At 42.2% G+C, this 22,808-nt stretch overlaps 1 protein-coding gene across 10 annotated transcripts in view; it reads right to left on the bottom strand.

The window, feature by feature from the left end:
- Positions 1 to 22,808, bottom strand: part of DAB1 (DAB adaptor protein 1) — a 412,298-nt gene that overhangs the window by 119,473 nt on the left and 270,017 nt on the right. For all 10 annotated transcript variants that reach the window (XM_061184153.1, XM_061184148.1, XM_061184157.1 and 7 more), the window contains one exon: positions 16,565 to 16,663. In XM_061184153.1, coding sequence (XP_061040136.1) covers positions 16,565 to 16,663 — 99 coding nt within the window. The remainder of the gene's footprint in view (positions 1 to 16,564; positions 16,664 to 22,808) is intronic.

Below are 22,808 nucleotides of genomic sequence, written 5' to 3'. Positions count from 1 at the left end.
AAGGAGGCCACAGTCAAATCTCATTATTTCAGATCCCACTAATTCTGAATGTGGACAGAACCTGGGCTGTATCCCTTGCTCAGTAAAACTGCTGTCCATAAATTAGATACAGTTCTTAGAACGTCAAGGGAGGAGTTAATATTAATTGCTAAACATTTGGTATGTGCCAACTTTATTCTTCTCTTCTGACAAAACTAATGTACATAATCAAGGAGTACTTATTTGCAAAGAACTTCAATATGCATTCTTTCCCCCAGAGTTACTGAAACAGACCTCAGCAGAAGGCCAAAGTCATCCTCATCTCCATCTCATAACTGAGAAAACGTAGGCTCAGAGTGATGGAATGACTTGGCCAAGATCGTACAGCTTTATGTGTAGGAATGAATATACAAATAAATTTTATTCTGCTTGAAAGTCAAAGATCATAAATCTTAAATTATAATAGTAAAGACTGTCAAGTTTTCTCTTCTTGGTGACATTTATTCATACATGGAAAATCAACAATATTGCTCTAAACATTGCTCAGAGAAAGTGTATGACCGAGGGCAAAATGGTGGTCCAGACAGTTAACACCTTGACAATTGATAAGCCAAGCCTTATGAGAAATCCATTTTCAGCCAGTTCTCAATGCCCTTTGACATCGTTCAGATCTGTAGGTAAAACCAATGGACCGTCAGTCTCATTAGTGTAAAAGACAGACGCCACCATCATGTTGCTACCCTATGACTATCATGAGCAGATAAGGAAATTAAGACAGAGGCATTAAAACTAAAGTTTAATATCAAAAAGTTTAAAAATTTATATTTTACAATAATTGGTAATACTCCATGCTGACAAATATGTAGGGAAACAGTATTTGTACCTCTGGTGGTACAACTTTCTAGAACATAATATGAACCCCCCCTCCCCCCCCAAAAAAGACCAAAGCATTAAAAGTATACATACTTGTTGACCCAGGAATTCTGGAACTTAACTAAAGGAAATAATCACAGATGTGTATAAAAAGATGTGTCCATAGATGCAGATACTAACAATAAGGTGTTTATTAAATTACGTTACACTCATAGGCTAGAATTCTTTACAGTAATTGAAAATGATGCTATAGAAAAATATTTAATAAAAGAAACTATGTGGATAAGTAATAAAGTAGGTCACAAAGCAGCATGTATAGTATAATTTCAATTAAAAAATATATATATTGATGTAAAGAAGACTATTGGTATATACACCAAAATATTGACTGGGTTTATGTTGAAGTGGTGGGATTTCAAGTAACTTCTATTTTCTTCCTTATGACTATTTTATATTTTGTAAATTTTCTATAGTAAATATATGCTACTTTTATAAATAGAAAAGGCATAAAATATAAATAAGGATTCGTTTCTGTCCATTATCACTGTGTGACTCTGGGCTGGCAATCAGACTCTCTGAGCTCCAGGTCCGTCACCAATAAAATTGCATGTGTAATACATATATTGTAAGATTAACGTGAAGATCAGTTGTAAGAAAAAAAGTGAAAGTAGTTTCCAAACTACAAAGAGATTCTCAAACATAAGCGATCCTTTTTTATTTTTTATTTTTATTTTTTTAATCATTGTATCTGATGAAGAAGTTTTTGTTAAGTGCTAGGGTGGTTGTATCACAGGCTAGAGACAGGCAGAAAAAAAATACAGGCACAGACTTTGACAGCACAGAAATAAACATGAAAGAGTATGCACGTCCATTCACATGGATAGGTGCACGTCTATTCACCCGAATAGATCATCCTGCACAGAGTCGTGAGATGATGCATCTCTGTATATGAGTCTCAGAAACTCTCCTCGGACCCATTTATACTGAAGATGAAGCATCTGTTCCTCAAAAGTGAGGTTATGACCGTCTTGAGTTTAGACACTTGCCAGTAAATCTTTATTTTCAAAAATTTTAAACATATAATTTCAAAACAGTCTACACATTTCTTAGATACCATGAAAAATTCAAACCTCCATCTCTGGAGGTGCATGCATTTTGTATTTAGATATTGAGGCCATGCTTCTGCGTAATTTCTTGCAGATTTGAAATCTCCTGATTTTCTGAATCATTTAAGAAGTCAAATCCATCCTGCCAAGCAAATCCCTGAGCTATGTGAGTGAGGCAGCTTGAAGGAAGGGTGTGTACTGGGGTGATCCCAAAAGAAATATTTGGCTGAAGCTACAAGTATAGGAGCTGCTTGCAGTTGAGGTGGCTGCACGCTGCATCTGATGTGGGCTCATCAGACGGATTGAAACCCTGGGCTCAAGTCAGAACTGTGAGGTCACTGGCCTTTGTCCTCAGTGCCTGGAGCACCTCTATTCTCCTCCACCCTCCATGTTCAGGGCTCCATCCAGAATGGAGTTGGTAATACCTATATGTAGTTCACAGTGTGATCATAAGGACTGAAGGAGACCATGCATGTAACTCACTCAGCACAGTGGATATAACACTCCTAGGTCATCCCTCACCACCTCATCAGCTCTCCTAGGCTAACCTCCTCTCTCTCATCCTTTGCATCAAAGCATACTTGTACATGCTCCAGGCTGCAGAGTGCCCAGGCATCAAAATTCTGAGGCGCAGACCCCAGGACCCTGAAAGGACTCCCACCCCTAGGGAAAGCTCCCCCTGCTGGGAGAAGGCAAGAATTTTTATCCTCCAGGAACTTACTTGTAATATTTAGTATAGAATTCAACACATAGTAGTTGCTCAATAAATGTTAGTTTCTTTCCTTCCCTTCAATTAGATATTACCTTTCCCTCATTCACATAATATATTACACTTCTTTTATAGCTGGCTATACTTGCTATCTTATACATAGTGGGTACTTAATAATGCCTCTGGAAAATATATACAGCAATAGAAAAAAAGTGACTATATCTACATGCATATGAGAGCATAGAAAAGGGATGAGGAAGAAGATAAAGGCAAATTAGATGGATGGGGAAAGAGAAAGGAAAATGGGGGGAAACAAATGACCTATGCATTAAGATCATTAATAACACCGGAAATTGAGATTGAATATATTACATGTAACCTTTAATACATTTTATATAATCTTCTATTCATCTCGAAGTTAAAGGAACCCTGGGAAGGGCGGATATGGCTTGAGTAAAATGGGTTGTATCACTGAAGCCCATGGCAGAGGGGATGAAGCTGCTATTTACTGTTCTCAGGGAGATAATTCTTCTTAGAATCTAGATGCCACCCACAATGCCCAAAGGTTTTAGGTGGACACAGCTAGACAAGAAGGTGGATCAGAGGTCTGCTTGACTTCTACAATGAAGGAATTCAGCACAATTCCACAAATATCTCCTGGGAGCTTACCACGTACCAGAAGGTGGTAGATATACGAGTAACCAAATAATGGACCCTGGCTTCCAATTACTCATAGTCTAGGATTTTTGTTTGTTTCTTTGTTTAAAATTCTCTCTACTTTTCATGTTTGTAAGTAATCAGGGAATGCAAAAATGCTTTACCAGCTTAGCATGGTTATTCCTAATCTATAGAAAAGCAGGGAAAGGTGCAAGAAAGAAGTAGTGACCATGAGCATAAGACATAAAAATGGGAGGGCATTAGATTTATCTCACTGTTGATGCTAGAATTTTAAAACATATATATGTATTTTTTAATTCTAGCATCAACATATATACAAATAAATATTTTTATTTAAATGAATGAATGAATAAGGTCAGTAACTACAGCACAAAAGAACAAATGATGAAAAAGTCAGCCAGGATATCACCGAAGTGTTTTATTCCAGGTAACATCTAACCATCCATGTAAGACAGACTCACACACCAGCTTCCTTGTTGTGGCCAGCAAACCAGTGTGAAATGAAATAAATGTGGTGGACAGGGCAGCCCTCATTAACTGAGTCGTCTTAGCAGTTCACTGCACCTCTCTGAAACTCAGTGCCATCCTGTGTAAACCAGAGATAATACCTCTATTTGGCAAGACTGCTATAAAGCTTGGCTAGTTAATTACTGCTCATATACTCCAGAGGAGAACACAGAGCCACTAAGAGGTTCAGTGATTCATAAAAGTATGAAATGAGATGTGCGTAAAGCACTTAAGACAAGATCTGGGACAACGGTAAGTGCTATCGCTATCATCACTATTATTGTCGTTGTTGTTTTTATCATTACAGCTCGATCTGTACCTTTTTAACCGAGTGACGATACAAATTCAGGCCCTCTGACAACAAACCCAGACTTCTTTGCATAACACTGGTCATCCAGGCCCCAGGTTCCACCATGCACACTTCCCCAGACAGAGTCTCTCCTCTGGTGGATTTTACCAGGCTCTCACCTTGACCTGGGCTCACCTTCTAGGAAACACATTCCTTTATTGTCCCCAGAATTATTAATGCTCCTCCACCTCGGGCCGCCACAGAGAAGTACTTGAGAGAAGCACAGAGAACCATCTTATCAGTGCTGGGCCTAATTATAGCATCACCATTTCTACACACACAGTTCCTGTAAGGGGTGTCTTCATAAAAATAGAAGCACCTATTAAATAACCGAGGCACAGTCATGGAAAATGAGTTTTAAATTAAAATTTAAAATAAATGTGCGAGATAGGAAAACAATAAACAGTAGACCCCATATAAAGCAATCAGCCTTCTAAATAAAAGCAGAGACACCCAAACTGACAGCTCTGATTTATCACGTGTAACGGCCCCTGGAATTTGGATGAGAATTTTCAGAAGTGTCTTTTTCCATTACTCAGTTGACCCTCAAAACTATAGGAAGCTCCCAGAGCATGTTCATATCTGTGATTTACGAGGCATGTATGTCACAGGCCCTTTTTCAAGGACAAAGGAAGTACAGTGGGAAAATGCTGTGACCTCGCTCTACTTTTATCTTTTTTCATAGCGCTGATTACTTTCTAACAGAGTATATTATTGACGTATGTCTATTGTTTCTTGCCTGTCTCCCCGCATTAGAATGTAAACTCTACAAGGTAGAGTCCTTCCTTTTATTTACCAATGTCTGCACACCCCTGAGAATACTCCTTGGCACACAGTAGGTATTCAATGAACATCTGCTGAATAAACAAATGGATCAAAATTTAAGAGTAGTCCTGGTCAAGTGACTGAACCTCCCTGAGGGTCAGTCACCTCATCTGTAAAATGGGAATGATAATATGTTACTAAACAATGGATTGCAAGAATTCAATGAGAAAAAATATATGTGAAGCACTTAGCACAGTGTCTGGCAATTAGCGCTCCACAAATGGTAGAAATAACTAACCCAATTCCCAGAGCTGAATATTTATCATCAAAGTTTATAAAAAGCATTCATCCCCAAAGTCAGCCACCAAAGAGCAGGGAACAAAGGGCCCAGAGATGAAGACCAGAGATCTTCAGCGGGTCCTCATCCTGCTCTCCTACAGAGCTCGTCATGGGGTCACAATGAGGAGATTAGAAGCTCCTCGGTAATCATCCAGACCAGAGCCAGCAGACACCAAGCTCCTTTGTCTACACATTGTCTGCAGGGGCCGTCACATAACAGTGGCCAAAGTAAATGGTTACGGGAGACCGTAAAGCCCACTCCGCTCACTATCTGGACCTTTAAGAAAAGGTCTGAGGAATGACCCCAGGGTTCAGATGAGGAGAGAGTCCCAGAGACTAGGCAGAGGAGCCATCCCCGAGGTCACACTGCACACCCAGGCGCTGCCACTTTGAGACCAGCGGCTCACACACCCCTCAGAGGCCCAAAGAGTAGCTGATAAACCTTTAGTCACAGGGCTGGTCTGCATGACAGAAACCCTCAGAGCAGTTAGATTTCCCCCCTGGAGAATAAACAAACGGTCACTTGCTTTCCAGAGGCCCTAAGTATGTCCTTGAAAAGGAGAGAGACCACACTGGGAACTGAAAAGAACACAGGTCTTATTACCCTGCCAAGCCGGAGTCAGTGCCTGGCTCTGCAATTTGTTGGATATTCAGCCTTGTGCAATTCCCTTAACCTCTCTGTGTCTCAGTTTCCTCATCTGTTTAACAGGAAAAATAATACTTTCTTAGCTGAGTTCTTAGGGGATTGAATTAAATGAGACCAAGGGTGTAAAAGCAGCCAGCCCAGAACATAGTACCTCTTTACCTCCTTAAAGACCAAAATTGATAAAATGATTCATTAAGGGAAAGATAGTACATTTCTGAGTTTATCAAATCTGCTTGAAAACATTCGTGGTCTCACTTTCCAGGGTAATATGAATATCCATTTTTTTCCCCTGTCATGAATTAACCCCCGTCTGAATTATCTAACAGAGGCAGCTTCCTGACAGGGCCAATTTCTAAAAATATGTTGGATTTGAGCTATAAATTGATTTTTTATTGTGATAAATTAAAATCCAATATCATCCAACAAGACACTAAACATATAGAGGCCCAATTTTTTCCCTCAGATGTTCAGTCTCTTTGATATTAAAAGGGACCTGGGGCAGCTGTCGGGCTTTGGGAGCCTGAACGTTGAAGCAAATGAGCAAAGAATATGGAGATGGTAGAGAGAGAAAGAGAAAAAGGTAATGAGGAAGGAAGGCAAAGTAAGGAAGAGGAGGAAGGGAAGAGGATGCTTTCCTCTTCCTGTTTTGTGGGCATTAGAGAGTGACTCAGATTCGATGTTCAAGCCTAGGTGTTTTGCATACAATTTGCTGGGAGGTCTCAGGAGCCACTTACATTTTTTTCTTTTCTTTTTTATAACATTTATTTATTTATTTATTTATTTGGCTGCGCCAGGTCTTAGTCGCACCATGCATGTGGGATCTAGTTCCCTGACCAGGGATTGAACCCAGGCCCCCTGAATTGGGAGTGTGGAGTCTTAACCGCTGTGCCACTAGGGAAGTCCTTCAGGAATCGCCTCTTCTCTTTGGCTTCTGAGTTTCTTCACTTGTAAATGAGTGGGTTAGTCAATGCCTAAGGGACCTTCAACCCCTGACATCCTAGGACCAGGGTACTCTGAATCACATATATTATTCTTTCCATGCTCACTGCCTGCATGGCAAAACTTGCATCTTTGGTACGTAGCATCTTGGGCTCCAATATCTAGTCCAGACAATGAGCATTTCATTATAAGTTTACTTATTCGTTACTTCCTGTTCCATCCTTCCCTCGCTTTTGTTCCATCTCTCCCTGACTGCCTTTCCTCCCTTCCTTCAATGTGCCATTAGCATCTCTGTCACATACCAGGACCTGTGTGAAATCCTGCAGATACAGCAATGGATGAGACCAGGGGCCTCGTGGAGCCTGTAGTCTGATGGAAGCATGGGTCAACTCATTCTGATACAGACAACCGTGTGCTGTGATAAAGGTGAACAGAGGATGCCGTAGGAGGAATATGAAAGGATTTCTTAATTCTTAAGGGAGGACATAAGAAAGTCCATATCAGAGAGGGGATAAGAGCGCTAATAATATAATATTAACACCTAGAGCTTTTTATTATACCAGGCACTATTCTAAGTCTTAGGGGATTAAATTAAATCCTCATTTAATCTTGCACCAATCCTAAGACATAGGTACTTTGATTATCCCCATCTTACAGATGAGTAAAAGAGGTACAAGGTCATTCATAAAAATTGCTTTATAACCACAGAGCTGGGCAGGAACGGATCCAAGGCAGCTCCTTCCACCATGCCCACTCTCTGGTGCCAGTACCATACCAGTGAGGAGTGTGGGCTGTGGATTCAGACAGACCCAACATGAATCCTGCTCGGAGGACGAAATGCATAAAGCACTTAGTTTACTAAAGCACCTGGCTCAAGAAAGGGCTTGATAAGTGGTCACTGTCGTGCTGTGTTGCTGTTGCTACTGTTGTTGACGTTACTGGACCTTGAGGTGTTCACTGAGTGAAGAAGGGCAAAGGGATATACAGAGTGGAGGGGTCTCCTTTTGCTAGTCCTGCAAGCTGGGCAGTGAATGGTCGGTACAGGACCTGGCAAGATGGTACCCCCGGCATTCTGCTCATGCACGAATGATACTCCCAGGTCTGCTACGTACAGCTGGGCAGGGGGTACACTGCATAGATCTACGGGGAGGTAGTCATCGTATAGTCATCAAAAACATGTATATTTATTGCAACCGTTTCCCAGCAAGTCATCCCAGGCAATGAGCCTTAAAGAAAGGGACTTTTCCCTGATTTGTACAAAGACATCCGATGGGTCGAGGGTGGCCTTAGAGTCACTGTACCTACCTCTCTGTATAGCTAGTGCAGCTTCAGGGCCACAGAATACACTGAGTAATAACTCAGGCTGTAATGGACATGATTGAACCAAAACTCTTTAGTCGTACATTCCAGGCCTCGCAATCGGGCCCTGCCAACCCTCTCAGTTTTATCTCACTGAGAGCCATCACACATCCTCCAATCCAGAATATCCAGACATCTCAACTCTTCTCCACACCTGCCCTTCTTCATGACTTTCTCACTTTAGGGCCTTAGTAAACACTCCCCATTAATTCCCTTTGCCTGGATACTGGTCCTCTTATATCTCTCACTTGAAACCCTGCCCATCCTTCAAAGTTCAGCCCTTTGTTCCTAAATCATTCCATATTTCTTTTCAGATGGAAGAAATCATTTCTTTTTTTGAACTCTCATGATAATGTTATATTTTTCTCTTATATTGTTATTCTTGCTTTGAGTTTTTAGTTATGTACATATGTCTTGCCTCCTAGGTTGTAGGTTCCTTGAAGAAAAGGTTTCAGGCTAGTTCATCCCTATCCATCACGTAAAATATCTCTTTCACTCAATAAGCATTTGTGGAATGAATGAATGAATGAACCAATGAAAATGGCAGCATGGTCTAGACAGGGATTCTTAACCTTATCTGACCCAACACCTCCTTCTTATAAACCAATATTTTGTAATTCTTCTTTTATTATCTGGAAATGATTACATAATCTACCTGTACACATGAAGTTTAAGCAAATCAAAATATCCTACTTATAAAGGAGAAATAAAAGAAGATGATTTCTAATAAAAAATAATGTGAATTTCTACATATAAAGGCTTAGTTACAACTACAATAGAAGAACATAATGACATTGTCTTATGTTTGTGCTTTCTTATAATGAATAAATTCAGTTTTAAGAGATCATTCAACTCTTCCCTTTATATTTGACATTTTTAAAGATGTGCCATATAAGTCCAGTTATGGTGAACATGATAGCTATACATGAAACTGATGGAGTAGTGCCCTGTTGGGAACTCAAATGTGAAAAGCATCACAGGGGAGTGGCTTTCCAAAGTGATGACCAACTCTTGATGAGGTTTCAACAGAACAAAACACATCTTTCTCTCTGTTTAGCTGCATTTCTGGAAAATTCACTACTATGAATATTGTACAAAATCACTTTTTTATAGATAAAGTAGAGTTAGGTTTTAGATTTCAGGTAATTATAAACAGGTTTTTCATCTACGTGAATGTGTGATAAGACATTTAAAGTCATATGGCACAGGAAACATCTGTGTTGTGTGTGAATGTCCTGTACGTTGCAGAGTGGCTAGCATCCTTGCCCCTAGTAAATTCCTGCATCACCACCCCCTTCCCCAAAAGTCGTGACCACCCAAAATGCCTACATGAAATTCCAAAGCAGCCCCTTCTGGGGATAGAACCAGTCAAGTGGAGAATCTCTGGAGTAAAAGAAACAAAACAAGCTTAGGAGTTATAAATATGAATTTGAATTCAATTCTTGCTACTCATAGTAGCCTCGGGCAAGCCACTCACCCCTTGTACCTTAGATGACTCATCTGTAAAAGGGGGGTAATAAAACCTCCAAGAATTGTTGGGTGTCGAATGAGACAGAATCCACAAAAGCCTGCTATAGACGGTCCTGCTTATAGGCTAGTCATCTTGTGAGAGTCCTATGTACTGTTTCAATGGCTCTCAGGATGACAGGGGTGTCCTAGGTCCCAGCATCCTGCTCTGCAATGCCTTCATCTTCCTACTTGTCTCCCTCCCTAGGACCAGTTTCCTTTGCTCCACCTCAGCTGCTCTCCCCAAGTCCACTCAAAATATCTAGTTAGAAATAAAGGAAGAACGGTCCTGTTTTTGAAGAGACACGAATAAGGTGATATTTGGTTTTCACTGAAGAATAAATTATTAAATCAGCCGTGAAATGTAAGTGCAGCCATTACAGTTAAAACATCATTACCCCTCTATTATGAGGGACAATATTCAATTCTGGGCCACTCTCCACCTCTCCCGTGCTATGCCCTAGTTTTTCTGTGTACATTTGCTGAGTCGTAATCACTAAGTCATTTTATTTTCTGTGCAGTAAGTACTACTGAACACCTACTATGTGGGCATCATGTGCTAACCAGATAGATAACAGTGATGAACAAAAAGATACAGCCTTGTTCATATGTGTGTTGATAGACGTGTTCAATAAATATTTCCTGAAGGGAAAAATGAACACACACACATATCTTTCTCCTTTAGACATTTGTGCATTTAGGAATACGTTTTTCTCTTCCCTGATTCGTTTACCTGGTCCTCTCCAACTCACTCCTCCACTGCCAAGTCAGTGTGCCCTTTTCTGTGAAAACCCCTGACTATTCCAGGCAAAGCTCGGTCTCCATCCCCTGAGTACCGACAACTCCATTCACACCTGTGTCTCAGCAGCTGTCAGTTCATTTTGTGAGTCTGGTTTCACCACCAGACTGTGAACACCTCAGGGGCAAGGACACATCTTCTTCATCTTTGAATCCTCAGGAAACAGATAATCATGTGGCGTAAAACAGGCATCCGATATGCTCTTGCCTGACCATGTACTGGTTACACTGCCAACATTCTATCCACAAGACAGTCCCAGTTGTAACTCCACCTCTTTTATCTTCACTCAGGAAAGCTCATTAAAATGAAAGTGAATAATGGTGACAGTAAGACAGGGATAATATTGAATCTGCTCTAATACATATAAAAGGAAATCATTTACAAACTTTGATATCGCTATGGTCTGAAATGTTTATATCCCCTCAAATTTCATATGCTGAAATTCTAACCCTCAAGGTGATGGTGTTAGGAGGTGGGGCCTTTGAGAGCTTATTAGGTCATGATGGTGGAGCCCTTATACATGGGATTAGTGCCCTTATAAAAGAGGCCCTAGTAAGCATCCTCCCCCTCTCCCCCTTGCATCATAAGAGGACATAGAAAAAGGCACCATCTATGAGGAAGTGGGCTCTCACCAGACACCAAATCCTGGGGCTATGATCCTGGACTTTCCAGCCTCTAGGACTGTGAAATAAACATTTGCTGTTTATAAGCCACCTAGTTTATAGTATTTTTGTTATAGCAGCCCAAACACACTAAGAAAGGTGTGATATATTACTAGCATTAAGTACTCTGGATGAGACTACCTGGGTTTGAATCTCAGCTCTGCCACTTGAGAGCTGTGTAATTAATTATCTGGACCTCAGTTTTCTCATCTGTAAAATGGTGATGATAATAGCATTTACTTCATAGAATTGCTATAATGTACTTAGAATGGTGCAAATAATAGTGCCAAATCAGTGTTGGCTAAACTAAATGAACAAGCAAAATCCATCTGTGATTGTGGCAACAAGATGTTGCATTATCTGGAAAAGTTGATACAGACCGCTGCCCTCTATCCTGAGAAACAGACTCGTCTTTAGGCTCCTGCAATATTTATGATTTTTAAAAAGTTATTTATTTATTTATTTTTGGCTGTGTTGGGTCTTCGTTGCCGCGCGCGGGCTTTCTCTAGTTGCGGTGAGCGGGGGCTACTCTTTGTTGAGGTGTGTGGGCTTCTCATTGCAGTGGCTTCTCTTTGTTGCAGAGCACAGGCTCTAGGCGCACGGCTTCAGTAGTTGCGGCATGCGGGCTCAGTAGTTGTGGCTCATGGGCTCTAGAGCACAGGCTCAGTAGTCGTGGTGCACGGTCTTAGTTGCTCCGCGGCATGTGTGATCTTCCCAGACCAGGGCTCAAACCCGTGTCTCCTGCATTGGCAGGCAGATTCTTAACCACTGAGCCACCACGGAAGTCCCAATATTTCTGATTTTTTAATGGCACAAATTATAATAATTCTATGGAATAAAATTATAAGTGGGGAGAGAAGAAAGCTAGTGAGTTTCCCTGGAAAGACATAGGATTTGGGGTTGGAAGGTCTGATCTGAGTCTCCAGCCAAGTCAGGAACACTCCCAGAATCCCAGTTTCCTTATTTGTGAAATGAAGATGACATCACTCCTGCCTTGGTGTCCACTGGTCTGATTTGAGGACCTAGTAACATACTGACATGAAACCATTTCTACTGCAAGTGCTACTGCTCCTACTATTCCTAGTAACAATGAGTTCATTTATGACATATTCTGCATTCTCACTGATCCTTTTGACATATTAGCAATACCTAGATACCTGAACATATGAACAGCTTTTGATATTGATTTACTTCCTGCAACATACTAATAATAAAATTTACTCACATAAGGTTTGGGATCAAGAACCCTCTGAAATTCAAGACAAGGTGTAAATTGCTGCAAAGGGTCTCTTTAATTGGGATCAAAACGCTTCTGACAGCTTTTGGATTTTTAAAATTGTAGCTATTGTCACGTTCTGCTAATGTTTCTTTTCTTGGTTTTGAAAAAAATAGTGCAGCCAAGCTTGAGCAGGAATACTTTAGACATGATAAACAACTAAAATTTGTCATTCCAAATGACAAAGACCCAGTTTTTCATTTCTTTGATATGTAGGACAAAACACTTCACTTAGACTCTTATCCTGCATAATTCAGCCGGTCCCCTGCTGTGCAATGACAAAGGTTCAGTAAACCGTTCCTGCTCATAATCTCCAATGGAGGTTTTGAAAAACCTCCATTTATCTGAAGATAAATCACATCGATAGGGTTGACTTTAAGGGAGAAACAGACTATTAAACTAGTCTGGGGAATCAACTTTGGTGATTCCCCAAAGATGTGACTTTGGTCAACATCTCATCTTCTACTTGACTTCCTTCCAAAATATCCCCATAATATGACTGTTGCTTGAATCCTCCTAGGGCTGGTGAACTCCCTTGCACAGAAGGTGGTCCATCTACATGCTGAACAGCTCTGACTTGCAGGAAATTCTTCTTCCTCATAAACTGAAACTGCTTCCCAGAAACTTCTATCACCTGGTCTTGGTTCTGTCCCTTGAGTCACACAGAACAAGTCAGCTTCTTTTTCTACTAGACAACTCTTTGGAGAGATGAACGCTATTAATATGGAGTGCCTTGCTCCCACCATCCTCTCTACTTCAGGCTTAAACGTTCGATTCTCTCCACCAGTTTTCCCCAGGCTTGTGTTGAGACAAATTAACAAGCTAGGGTAGCAGAAGCCCAACGATACAGGGCCTAAGGTTAATCAAACAGAACTGGAGCAGACTAAGCCAGACAGAAAACATTCAACTCTGCCTTCATCCCGATTCTCCACTAGGAGATGACATTTTTTTTCAACAAAGCCAAATGGCTTTGAGCTGAAATAATGACTTTATTGCTGCTCTCTTTGTGTCCAGATAAAGCATCAAAAAATCACATTATAAGGTTTGGTGGTATCTTTCTTTGGGGCCAGGTTAGCCACTCTTGAGTGAGGATTTAGAGAAAGGTAAAGAATATAAACTACCTCTCCTCATTAGTTAAAGTTTGGTGATGAGAACTATTTGATGGTAGGGTACGTGATGGAATAGCAAAGCCAAAAACATGGCCCTAGACAAAATAAAATATCTGATACTCTGCTTTACTCCAGTCCCTTTGGTGATGTGATATCAGTGTCATGTGATGGGCAGGCATGGACTTGGGAAGAGACTAGAGATGATGACGTATACTGGGCATATAAATCCTTGTGAAAGCATCTCTCAGTTAGGCTTGATCCACGCTCCTTGGATCCCTACCATGAAGGATGCTAAGGGGTCAATGATATCCTCCAAGTTTCTACAAGCCCAAAGCTCTCTGCCTCCTGTGTGTTACCCAGGATCCCACGTGGCCACATCTGTGTTCAGAAGTGTTGGCCCAGCATAGTTTTCAGTCCCCCAACTGCCTTGGTCCCCTCATCAGGATATACTTTAATTCGACTATATCTTTTCTAAAATGTGAGGTTCAGAACTGAGCACAGGTCTCCAAACTATAGTCTGCCCAGGAAAAGGAAAATCTTCCCTAGTTTTAGAAACCATACTTTTATTAAAGCAGAAGAGGCTTACATTAGGCTCTTAATCTTGCTGCCTTCAAGCTCCTTGACTACTGATGCTTGTGCCCTCGTTCTAAACTCCCTTTACCAAGGCATCCCCAGGTAGGTCCACCTTTCCTATAACATAGAGGTCAATTGCTTTGATTTTTTTTTTTTAAGCAATTTATTTTTATTTATTTATTTATTTATTTATTTTTGGCTGTGTTGGGTCTTCATTTCTGTGCGAGGGCTTTCTCTAGTTGCGGCAAGCGGGGGCCACTCTTCATCGCGGTGCACGGGCCTCTCACTATCACGGCCTCTCTCGTTGGGAGCACAGGCTCCAGACGCGCAGGCTCAGTAGTTGTGGCTCACGGGCCTAGTTGCTCCGCGGCATGTGGGATCTTCCTGGACCAGGGCTCGAACCCGTGTCCCCTGCATTGGCAGGCAGATTCTCAACCATTGCGCCACCAGGGAAGCCCAATTGCTTTGATTTTTGACTCAGGTCAACTGGAGGCTAAATCCCAGCTCTGCCTCCTACATGCTGGATGAACCTGAGAAAGTCACTTACCCTGAGAGATAACAGACATTGTGGTTGGACTCATAAGCCAGACCGCCTAGGTTGTAATCCTGTCTCCACCACCACCTACTTCCAGCAAGTTACATATCCTTTTCTCTCCTTAATATCTTCAACTATAAAATGGAGATAACAACACTATCTACTCATAGGGTTGTTGTAAGGATTAAATGGATTGGTACTTCTAAACGGCGTACAACAATGACTGGAACATACTATGTGCTTGATGCAGTACCTGTTATTATTACTCTCTCATAGGACCCTTGTGAGGACAGAACTGAATAACGTATGCAAAGTGACTAATATGTACCTAGTATGTACTCAACAAACGGTAATTATTATTACTAGATTTTTTTATTGTGGTAATATATACATAACATAAAATTTACCATTATAACCATTTTTAAGTGCACAGTTCAGTGGCATAAAGTATGCCATATGCTCATATTGTTGAGCAGCCAGCACAGCCATCCATCGCCAGCACTGTTTCCCTCTCCCCAGACTTTTAACTCTGTACTCATTAAACACTAACTCTTTATCACCCCTCCCCCCAGGCCCAGTCAACCACCATTCTACTTTCTGTCTCTGTGAATTTGACTCCTCTAGATACCTCATTTAAGTGGAATCCTACTGAATTTGTCTATGTGTGACTGGCTTTTTTTACTTTGCATAATGTCTTCCACGTTGTAGCACAGGTCAGAACTTCCTTTTTACTGCTTAATAATATTCCATTACACACACACACACACACACACACACACACACACACACCCCATATTTTGTCTATCCATTCATCCATAGATGGACAGTTGGGTTGCTTCTACCTTTTGGCCATTGTGAATAATGCTGCTATGAACATGGGTGTACAAATGTCTGTGCTATTATTATTCAGGAATAACTTTTCTTCAAGAAAATCCATTTTTTACTGTTAAATTATCATCCTACTACCCACTGGTATCCTAATATGAGTCAGAACAAAGGCGAGAAAATTATAATGCAAAATGACAAGGTTAGGTAACTCGGCTAGTTGAGTATTGTTTATACAGTGCTTGACAAATTACCTGTGAAGTTCAAAGGAGGTGATATAAGTGGAGGTGTGTTAGAAGCTATATAAAGCATTGAATGAATAAAAGGAAAACATGTCCATCTGACTCTTGCTCTCTGGACAAAACAGATCAAAGAACAGAACGCTTTTCTGTTTTTCCCTTACCATCAATGAACAAGGCCAACAATGCAAGGCAAGTCCTGGGGATGAAGCTGGGAGCTAACTGCTGCCGGGCGGTTGATGAAAATACAAACCACTACTTCAGTGGGTTTAACAAACAGATCAGCCCTTACATTTCCTGATCATGCAGTGATAGATTTTTTTCAAGACTGAAAACTCCATTTATTCTTTTTGATGACAGCAATTGCAAGGTGCCACAGGTTCAACTCAAGAGAGTCTGGATGCTTTGACCAAGTCAAATGACCCCTGTGCATCTCCCTCTAGGATGCATGTCATTAAAGTTGCCAGCACACAAAGAAATTTAACTTAAACTGTCACATTACCCACTGCTCTTCAAAGCACATCAATCTCCCTATTGCATTACCAGGACTGTGTGACACTTTTATCCCAATTACACTGTAAGAAACACAGTCACACTGTGTTGGTGCAGTCACACTGTGGCCAAGTCAGGGAAGAGCCTCCCTTTGATGGACAATCACAGTTGATCAAGTTTGTCAGTTGCTTTATGTGTTTTTATGCTTGTTTGATATCTCTGCCCAGAGAGTAGAGGCTTTTAAGGGCACATCTGTCAGTGGATTCAATTTCACCATGCCATGTGATTCTTTTACTTACCCCTGTCTTCTCATCAAAGATTTTGATTCCTCCAAAGGAGATGGTTAAAAAGATTTTCTGTTTGTGTTCTCCTTTGGAACGAGCGCCAGCAACAACGCCCTGTTGAAAGGAAGGATGTGGTTTTTACTTTAGTGTTTTCATTTGAAAATTCCCTCCGGTCCCAAAGGCATGTCCGATATCATGAACCGAAGCCACCAGTCATGCACACTCCACTCCCTCCCCACTTCCATGCTGCCTTCCCCGACGGGCTTGCATTTTCTTTATGTTTTAGGGTAATACTTGTCCTCACTGCTCGAAAACTGTAGAAATAGATATTTGAACATGTATTCATTGGACGAACCAAGATTTATAGAGTGCCTACTTTGTGCCTAGATGCTCAGCTCAGAATTCAAGACCCCAGGATAAACAGAATATGGTCCTCTTGTTAAAATCGTTGCTGGGTTCTGTATTAGATACGGTTTTAACCTTTTAAATAAAGATGAGTCATGGAATACATTCCTAAATGTGATTTTAATTTTATACTTCTGGAAAAAGTTTTCATATGAATTCATTTTAGAGATCAGAAAGAAAAGAAAAAATATTGCCAGACTGCATGTCTCAATTTTGTTTGGAAAAATGTGATGGTCATATGTCTAAGGTTTGCAGTTTTTACCCACACATTTTGTGTGTTCTTCTACCATTTTTCCAATCATTCCTGTGCTTTCAAGGAAAGTACCTACCAAGTGCATTCCACTTCTTAAAAATCTGTTTCCCCACTTTTCCAAATTTTTTGTAAACTGAAGATATGTGTATGAGTCAATTTGAAGGTAGATGTCACAAAAGGTAGGTATGTTACTCTGCTCACTGCTCTCTTCCTCGTACCCAGGACAGTCCCTGGAGGTCAGGAGACACTCAGGAAATTATTGTTACATGAATGTGCTATCAAGAGTCCTCGCCAGGGCTTCCCTAGTGGCGCAGTGGTTGAGAATCTCCCTGCCAATGCAGGGGACACGGGTTCGAGCCCTGGTCTGGGAAGATCCCACATGCCGCGGAGCAGCTGGGCCCGTGAGCCACAACTACTGAGCCTGCGCGTCTGGAGCCTGTGCTCCGCAACAAGAGAGGCCGCGACAGTGAAAGGCCCGCGCACCGCGATGAAGAGTGGCCCCCGCTCGCCACAAATAGAGAAAGCCCTCGCACAGAAACGAAGACCCAACACAGCCAAAACTAAATAAATAAATAAAAATAAAATTTATTACCAAAAAAAAAAAAAAAAAGAGTCCTCGCCAAAGTTGATATTATGCAAGTTAAGAGTAAAGACACTTGCTTTTTAAATCAGCCTCTGTGGTGGCCAATTACAGGCAAGCATGGGCATCATATTAGGGTACAACTCAGAGGATGAGGACATTCAAGGGATTTACGCTCCAGGGCTGTTGCAGACTCTGCATTCGATGTTTTGAGGCTTCCAGCCCCTTCATCCCTATTAGCCTCCACAGAGGGTGAGTAAGCCCAATTCTCAACAGTTATCATTCTGGACTCTTTTAGGAGTAGAAAAGTCTAAAATAATCATGATTTCATACTTCCAAGAGATAAAAGTCCTTTGTGCTGTTCTCAGAACAGCGTGTTCTCGACCTCAGTCTCAGCAAATAGAGTGAGAGGTATGACCATAAGGCACAAGGAAAGGGCATTCCCTTGAGGTTGTGTGATTATCCTCCCTTTGGGTACTGGAAATATTCTGCAGAATGGAAACATCTGGATTATACTCCCGGCTGTGATCTTGGACAAATGACTTAACTCTCAACTCTACTTTCTCAAGTGTAAATACTTCTCTCGCATGATTGAGAGAATTAAATGAAAACTTATGGAAAGTACCTAGCACAACACCTGGTACACTGTAGGGATGTCATAAAAATTAATTTCTTCTAGTAAATGAATGACTGTCCCTTAGCGTTCGTGGTCCAGTTCCTGTTTGGTACCTAGCAGTAGGAAATTCACTCCCTCAGGAGTCTCCCATTCATTCTCAAGCACCTCTGACATGTGAATGTACAGAATGTTGAAGTCAGAGAAAACTTTCAAACTAATCAGTCCAAATTTCTCTACCAACAGACGAGAAAACTGATGCCCGAAAAGCTGGGTGGACAGTCCCAAGATGGTACAGAGAGCAGGTGAGAAAGCTGAGGCCACAGGTCCACTCTCAAGACTCTTGGTGCAGGGGGCAGTTATTATTCCTTTACGTGTGTCTTCTTTCTAGCGAGCCCAGATCTCTTTCCTGTAACCCTACCCAGTGTTCCTCTTTTGACCCTTCAGGGATGGTACTCACTGACATAAGATTCCTCCTCCAATGACTGCCCTCTAAATAGTTAAAGAGAGTGACTCACCCCAAAGCAAAGTCTCCTGTCTCTTTAACCCTTCCTCTTGTTCAAAGGTTTCTAGATTCCTCAGCGTGCTGCTTGCTTTCCCATAAATTCACTGAGGGATGGTTTTAAGGACATGGGAGAAGGGTCAAAGGATGTCTTTGCAATCCCAGGGGTAGTTCTTATTTCTCTTCAATGTCACCTGATCAGAGATACGGCCTCTGACCCCTCCACTCTCCACACCAAACTGCATCCCATTCTTTGCCCCTGCATCTTTTTTCCTCGTCGTACCCACTGGCATATTGTATATTCATTTGTTGACTGACTGCCTTTGCCCAACAGAACAAAAGCTCAACTGGGCACAGAACTTCGTTTTATTCATTCTACGCGCCCAGTGTCGAGAACGGAGCCTGGAATTAAAAAGGCACTCAAAAAAGTGAAGTGACTTTCCCCTCACTTGGGTAATGAACAAGCCAGGCTTTGAACCTATGAAAACTTGATTTGAAATCTGTGTTCCTGGCTGGATTTGGAGTAAAATAACTGATGCTGCCATCCCTACACAGCCTAACCTTCAACTTCACTATCCAGGCCTACGCAAAAGAGAGAACAAGAAGTAGCTCCATCATAATGGAAGCCCCATTATAAATGGAAGCATTGAAAGGACTGTGTCAAAGGGTAGGGAGCCTCTCTTTCTTGTTTAAGTCCTCGCAACATGAAGACATCACAGCTCGTGGTGGGGAGAGGCTTGCACCTTTGGTTAAGAAGAGTAGCTTTAATGTCCCCATCTCCAAGATGGTCCTAACAACCCCTAGCTCTTAGAATTACCACAACATCAAATTGTGCTAATTCCCAGCACATAGTGATGCTGACCAAGTGGCTATCAAAGAACTCCCTGGCAGAAGGTGGCTGCAGGTAAAGAGGGATGGAAAGAGCCAGCGTGCATTTTTCAGGAGCACTTCTGCTTGGGGCTGCTGATGGTACAGCTTCCCAGGACAAATGCAAGAGAGAAGGATGATCCACATGGTGTGATCCTTGGGGAAATAAAACTCCAATTTTATCAGGCATGTTGAGAGACAGGACCCTGAGTTAAGCCCTGAAAAACTGCATGAAGTCCAAGCAAGCCTGCCACCAGACAGCACGCTGCAGGGGCTCACCGCCCCACAGATGATTCAGGGCTGTTATGTAGAACTGACGAAGGGCCAAGGGACAGGGCTGGCTGGGGAATCGGAAGCTATGGATGTAGGTGTCTTTTGGGGTTTCTGTGCCTAATATTAGCCACCTGACCTACAAAGTCACTGTTGGCAACCTGGAAATGAAGGAGTCAGATGTTTTCTTGGGTACCTACCAAATGGTAGGAGTTCTCTTATACGTCATATAATTCAGCCCATCCCACATGCCTGGGAAGGAAAAATTATATCCCTTATTTTACAAATGACCAAACATAAGATCGGGGGGCCAAGTGAACACCCCAAACCTCAAGGAACTAAGAAGACATATAGAGGGAATTCAAACAGTGACCTTTCGAATTCCAGTGTTAGGGTTCCTTCTATTATAATCTTCTGGAAGGGCTCTTTGGGGAGGCATGGATGAAAAAAAGGTGGAACCACCAGCTTCCAAACTCAGTAGTGAAGGAGAACTCTAAAATGAGAATACTTCTTACTTCCTAAGAGTGAAGCGTGCACATACCTCACCTAGCATGGGGTGCAGCGTGCAAGGAGAGCTCAGCAAATGACCGTGACCATCACCTCTAATACTAATACTGATTCTATGAAGCAATGCCATGTGCTGGGCACTGTATGAAATGACTGATGCAGGTGTCCCTAAGGGAGTCACACAGAGGCAGCATCTTGCTGGAGGATTTTATACACAGGGAAGGGGTCAGGCATGCCAGGCAGGGTTGATAGCCTGCCCTGTCCAGCTCAGGGGTTGCCGTGAGAATCCAATAAGATGATGCACAGGAAAGGACTCTGAGAAACCTCACCCAGCAGGGTGTATGCACATGATGGGATGACTGTGATCTCCAGGGAACACGTCAAGCAGGTATGCAACCTGAATAGCTGAAAACCTAGAATGCTATTCCAGAAAGCTCCGTGAACTAAACCTGGTCTCCAATCTCAGCCCTACTGGTTATCAGTTGTAGATCTTTGGGGGAAAACTCATCCTAAGTTTCACTTTTCCGAGGTAAGAAGGAGAATACAAATATCCTCCTCTGCCTTGCTTTGTGCCCAGAGACTGGCCCCTGTGGTCTGCATTGCCAGGTCCTCTGAGCTTCCTGCCCTCTGGATTCCACCCAGGAAGGCACAGACAGGAAAACAGAGGGTGGAAGGAGAGAGGTCAGGGTATATCATCCAGCCTCCTTCCCATCCTTGTTCCACAATCTCCAGGAGTAGCTTATTTTTGCTTGGCGAGGGAAGGGACTTTGTCCTCAATCTCGCCCTCCCTGGGTTCCAGTAAATAGATCTCATCCTAGGATGGTAACAGCTTCCCACTGTTTTTAGTTTCCAGTGCCTCGCCAGCTCTTGTTTGCTACCTTAACCTTGCCTAACCTTTGTATGTCGCTCCTGCATTAAAGTGTCCTCATCTGACCTAGTCGGGCTGGGTGTTTCTTACAGGACCCTGACTAATAGATTTACTTAGGGCTCTGTAATCAGCCCATCTCTCCCATAGCTTCAACCACCACCATTTTGCCCCATACCTCTGAAAGTTGACTGCTTTGGAAGTCAATGATGTGTGGCTATGTAGCTTACTGGTAGGAGCTTAAACTCTAGTTGGGGAACCAGGATAGATTCAACGCAGATACAAAACAGAATAGAACGAAGCACTAAACTATATCTTATCAAACACTGGGCATCTGGAGATACAGGCTTGAATTCTGGGCTTATCCCAGATTAAATGAAGGTTCTGGGGCAAATCCTATAACTTCCGTGAGCCTCAGATTTCTTATTTACAAAACAGGGAGGCTAACAGCTACCTCATAAGAGCGAAAGAGATAATATATGTAAAAGTGCGTTGTTGACTAAATTAAAATACAATGACAATGTGGCTTCGCTGGTGGACAGGTAATGGCTCACTCACACTCACATTATGAATCCCCTCTTAAATCTCTATAATCCAAGAGAAAACTCTCTAAAACAGGAAGAGGCACCAGCTTCAGAGAGCCTAGCAAAGAAAAACAGATTAAAAAAAAAACTTTCTCCTATGGCCTGACATGAACAAGTGGGCCTTTTGCAAGGCTAACAGGCATTTTGTACTACTTTGTCTTTCCTTCCTGGGCAAGTGGCCAAATGGAGAATCGATCATTTATGTTTCTCTGTTTCTTAAAGAAACACTACTGGGAACAGAAATGTCAACATTCTTCTCTGCAACTTGCAAATAACGAAAAGACAATTGTCTGGGAACCAAGAACCGTCAACAAGTTCAGAGCATTTGACAGGAGCGTGTTATGGTTGGACCAACTCTCCAGAGCTTTGGGGACCTCACAGTTATAAGGGGTGACAGATGGGGCACTTCACTGAAGGTAACACCCCCCCTCCCTCGCCCCACCCCCCCCAACATACACACCCAAGGTCGGCAATCCTGGCCAGGCCTGGTACAGCTAGCCTGGCCCAGTGTTAATCCTGAGAGAGAACTTCAGGGCACACAGGCCAACTCCTGTCTCACATACGCTGAGACCTCCATGCTTCTATGAAGGCAGCTGTCAGTGAGGTGCTCCGTGACCCATGCCTGCTGAACGCTATCTACTAGGATACTGGGGGGAGATGCACCAGCCTCTTTCTTGTTCTCAGCAGACTTGTGGCTCTGGGTGAGAACCAGGCCACTGGAGAGCTTCTTGATGTCTTTCAATTAATATTTGTCAAAAGCAAATCTCCATTTGCCTGGCCTCATACTCAGTAAGGAGCAACTTCAGCAAGAAT

The sequence above is a fragment of the Eubalaena glacialis genome, chromosome 3 (genome assembly GCF_028564815.1).
Source record: "Eubalaena glacialis isolate mEubGla1 chromosome 3, mEubGla1.1.hap2.+ XY, whole genome shotgun sequence".
Lineage (NCBI taxonomy): Eukaryota > Metazoa > Chordata > Mammalia > Artiodactyla > Balaenidae > Eubalaena > Eubalaena glacialis.
The sequence above is the reverse complement of the archived record's forward strand: the minus strand, read 5'-3'. Positions and strand labels throughout refer to the sequence as shown.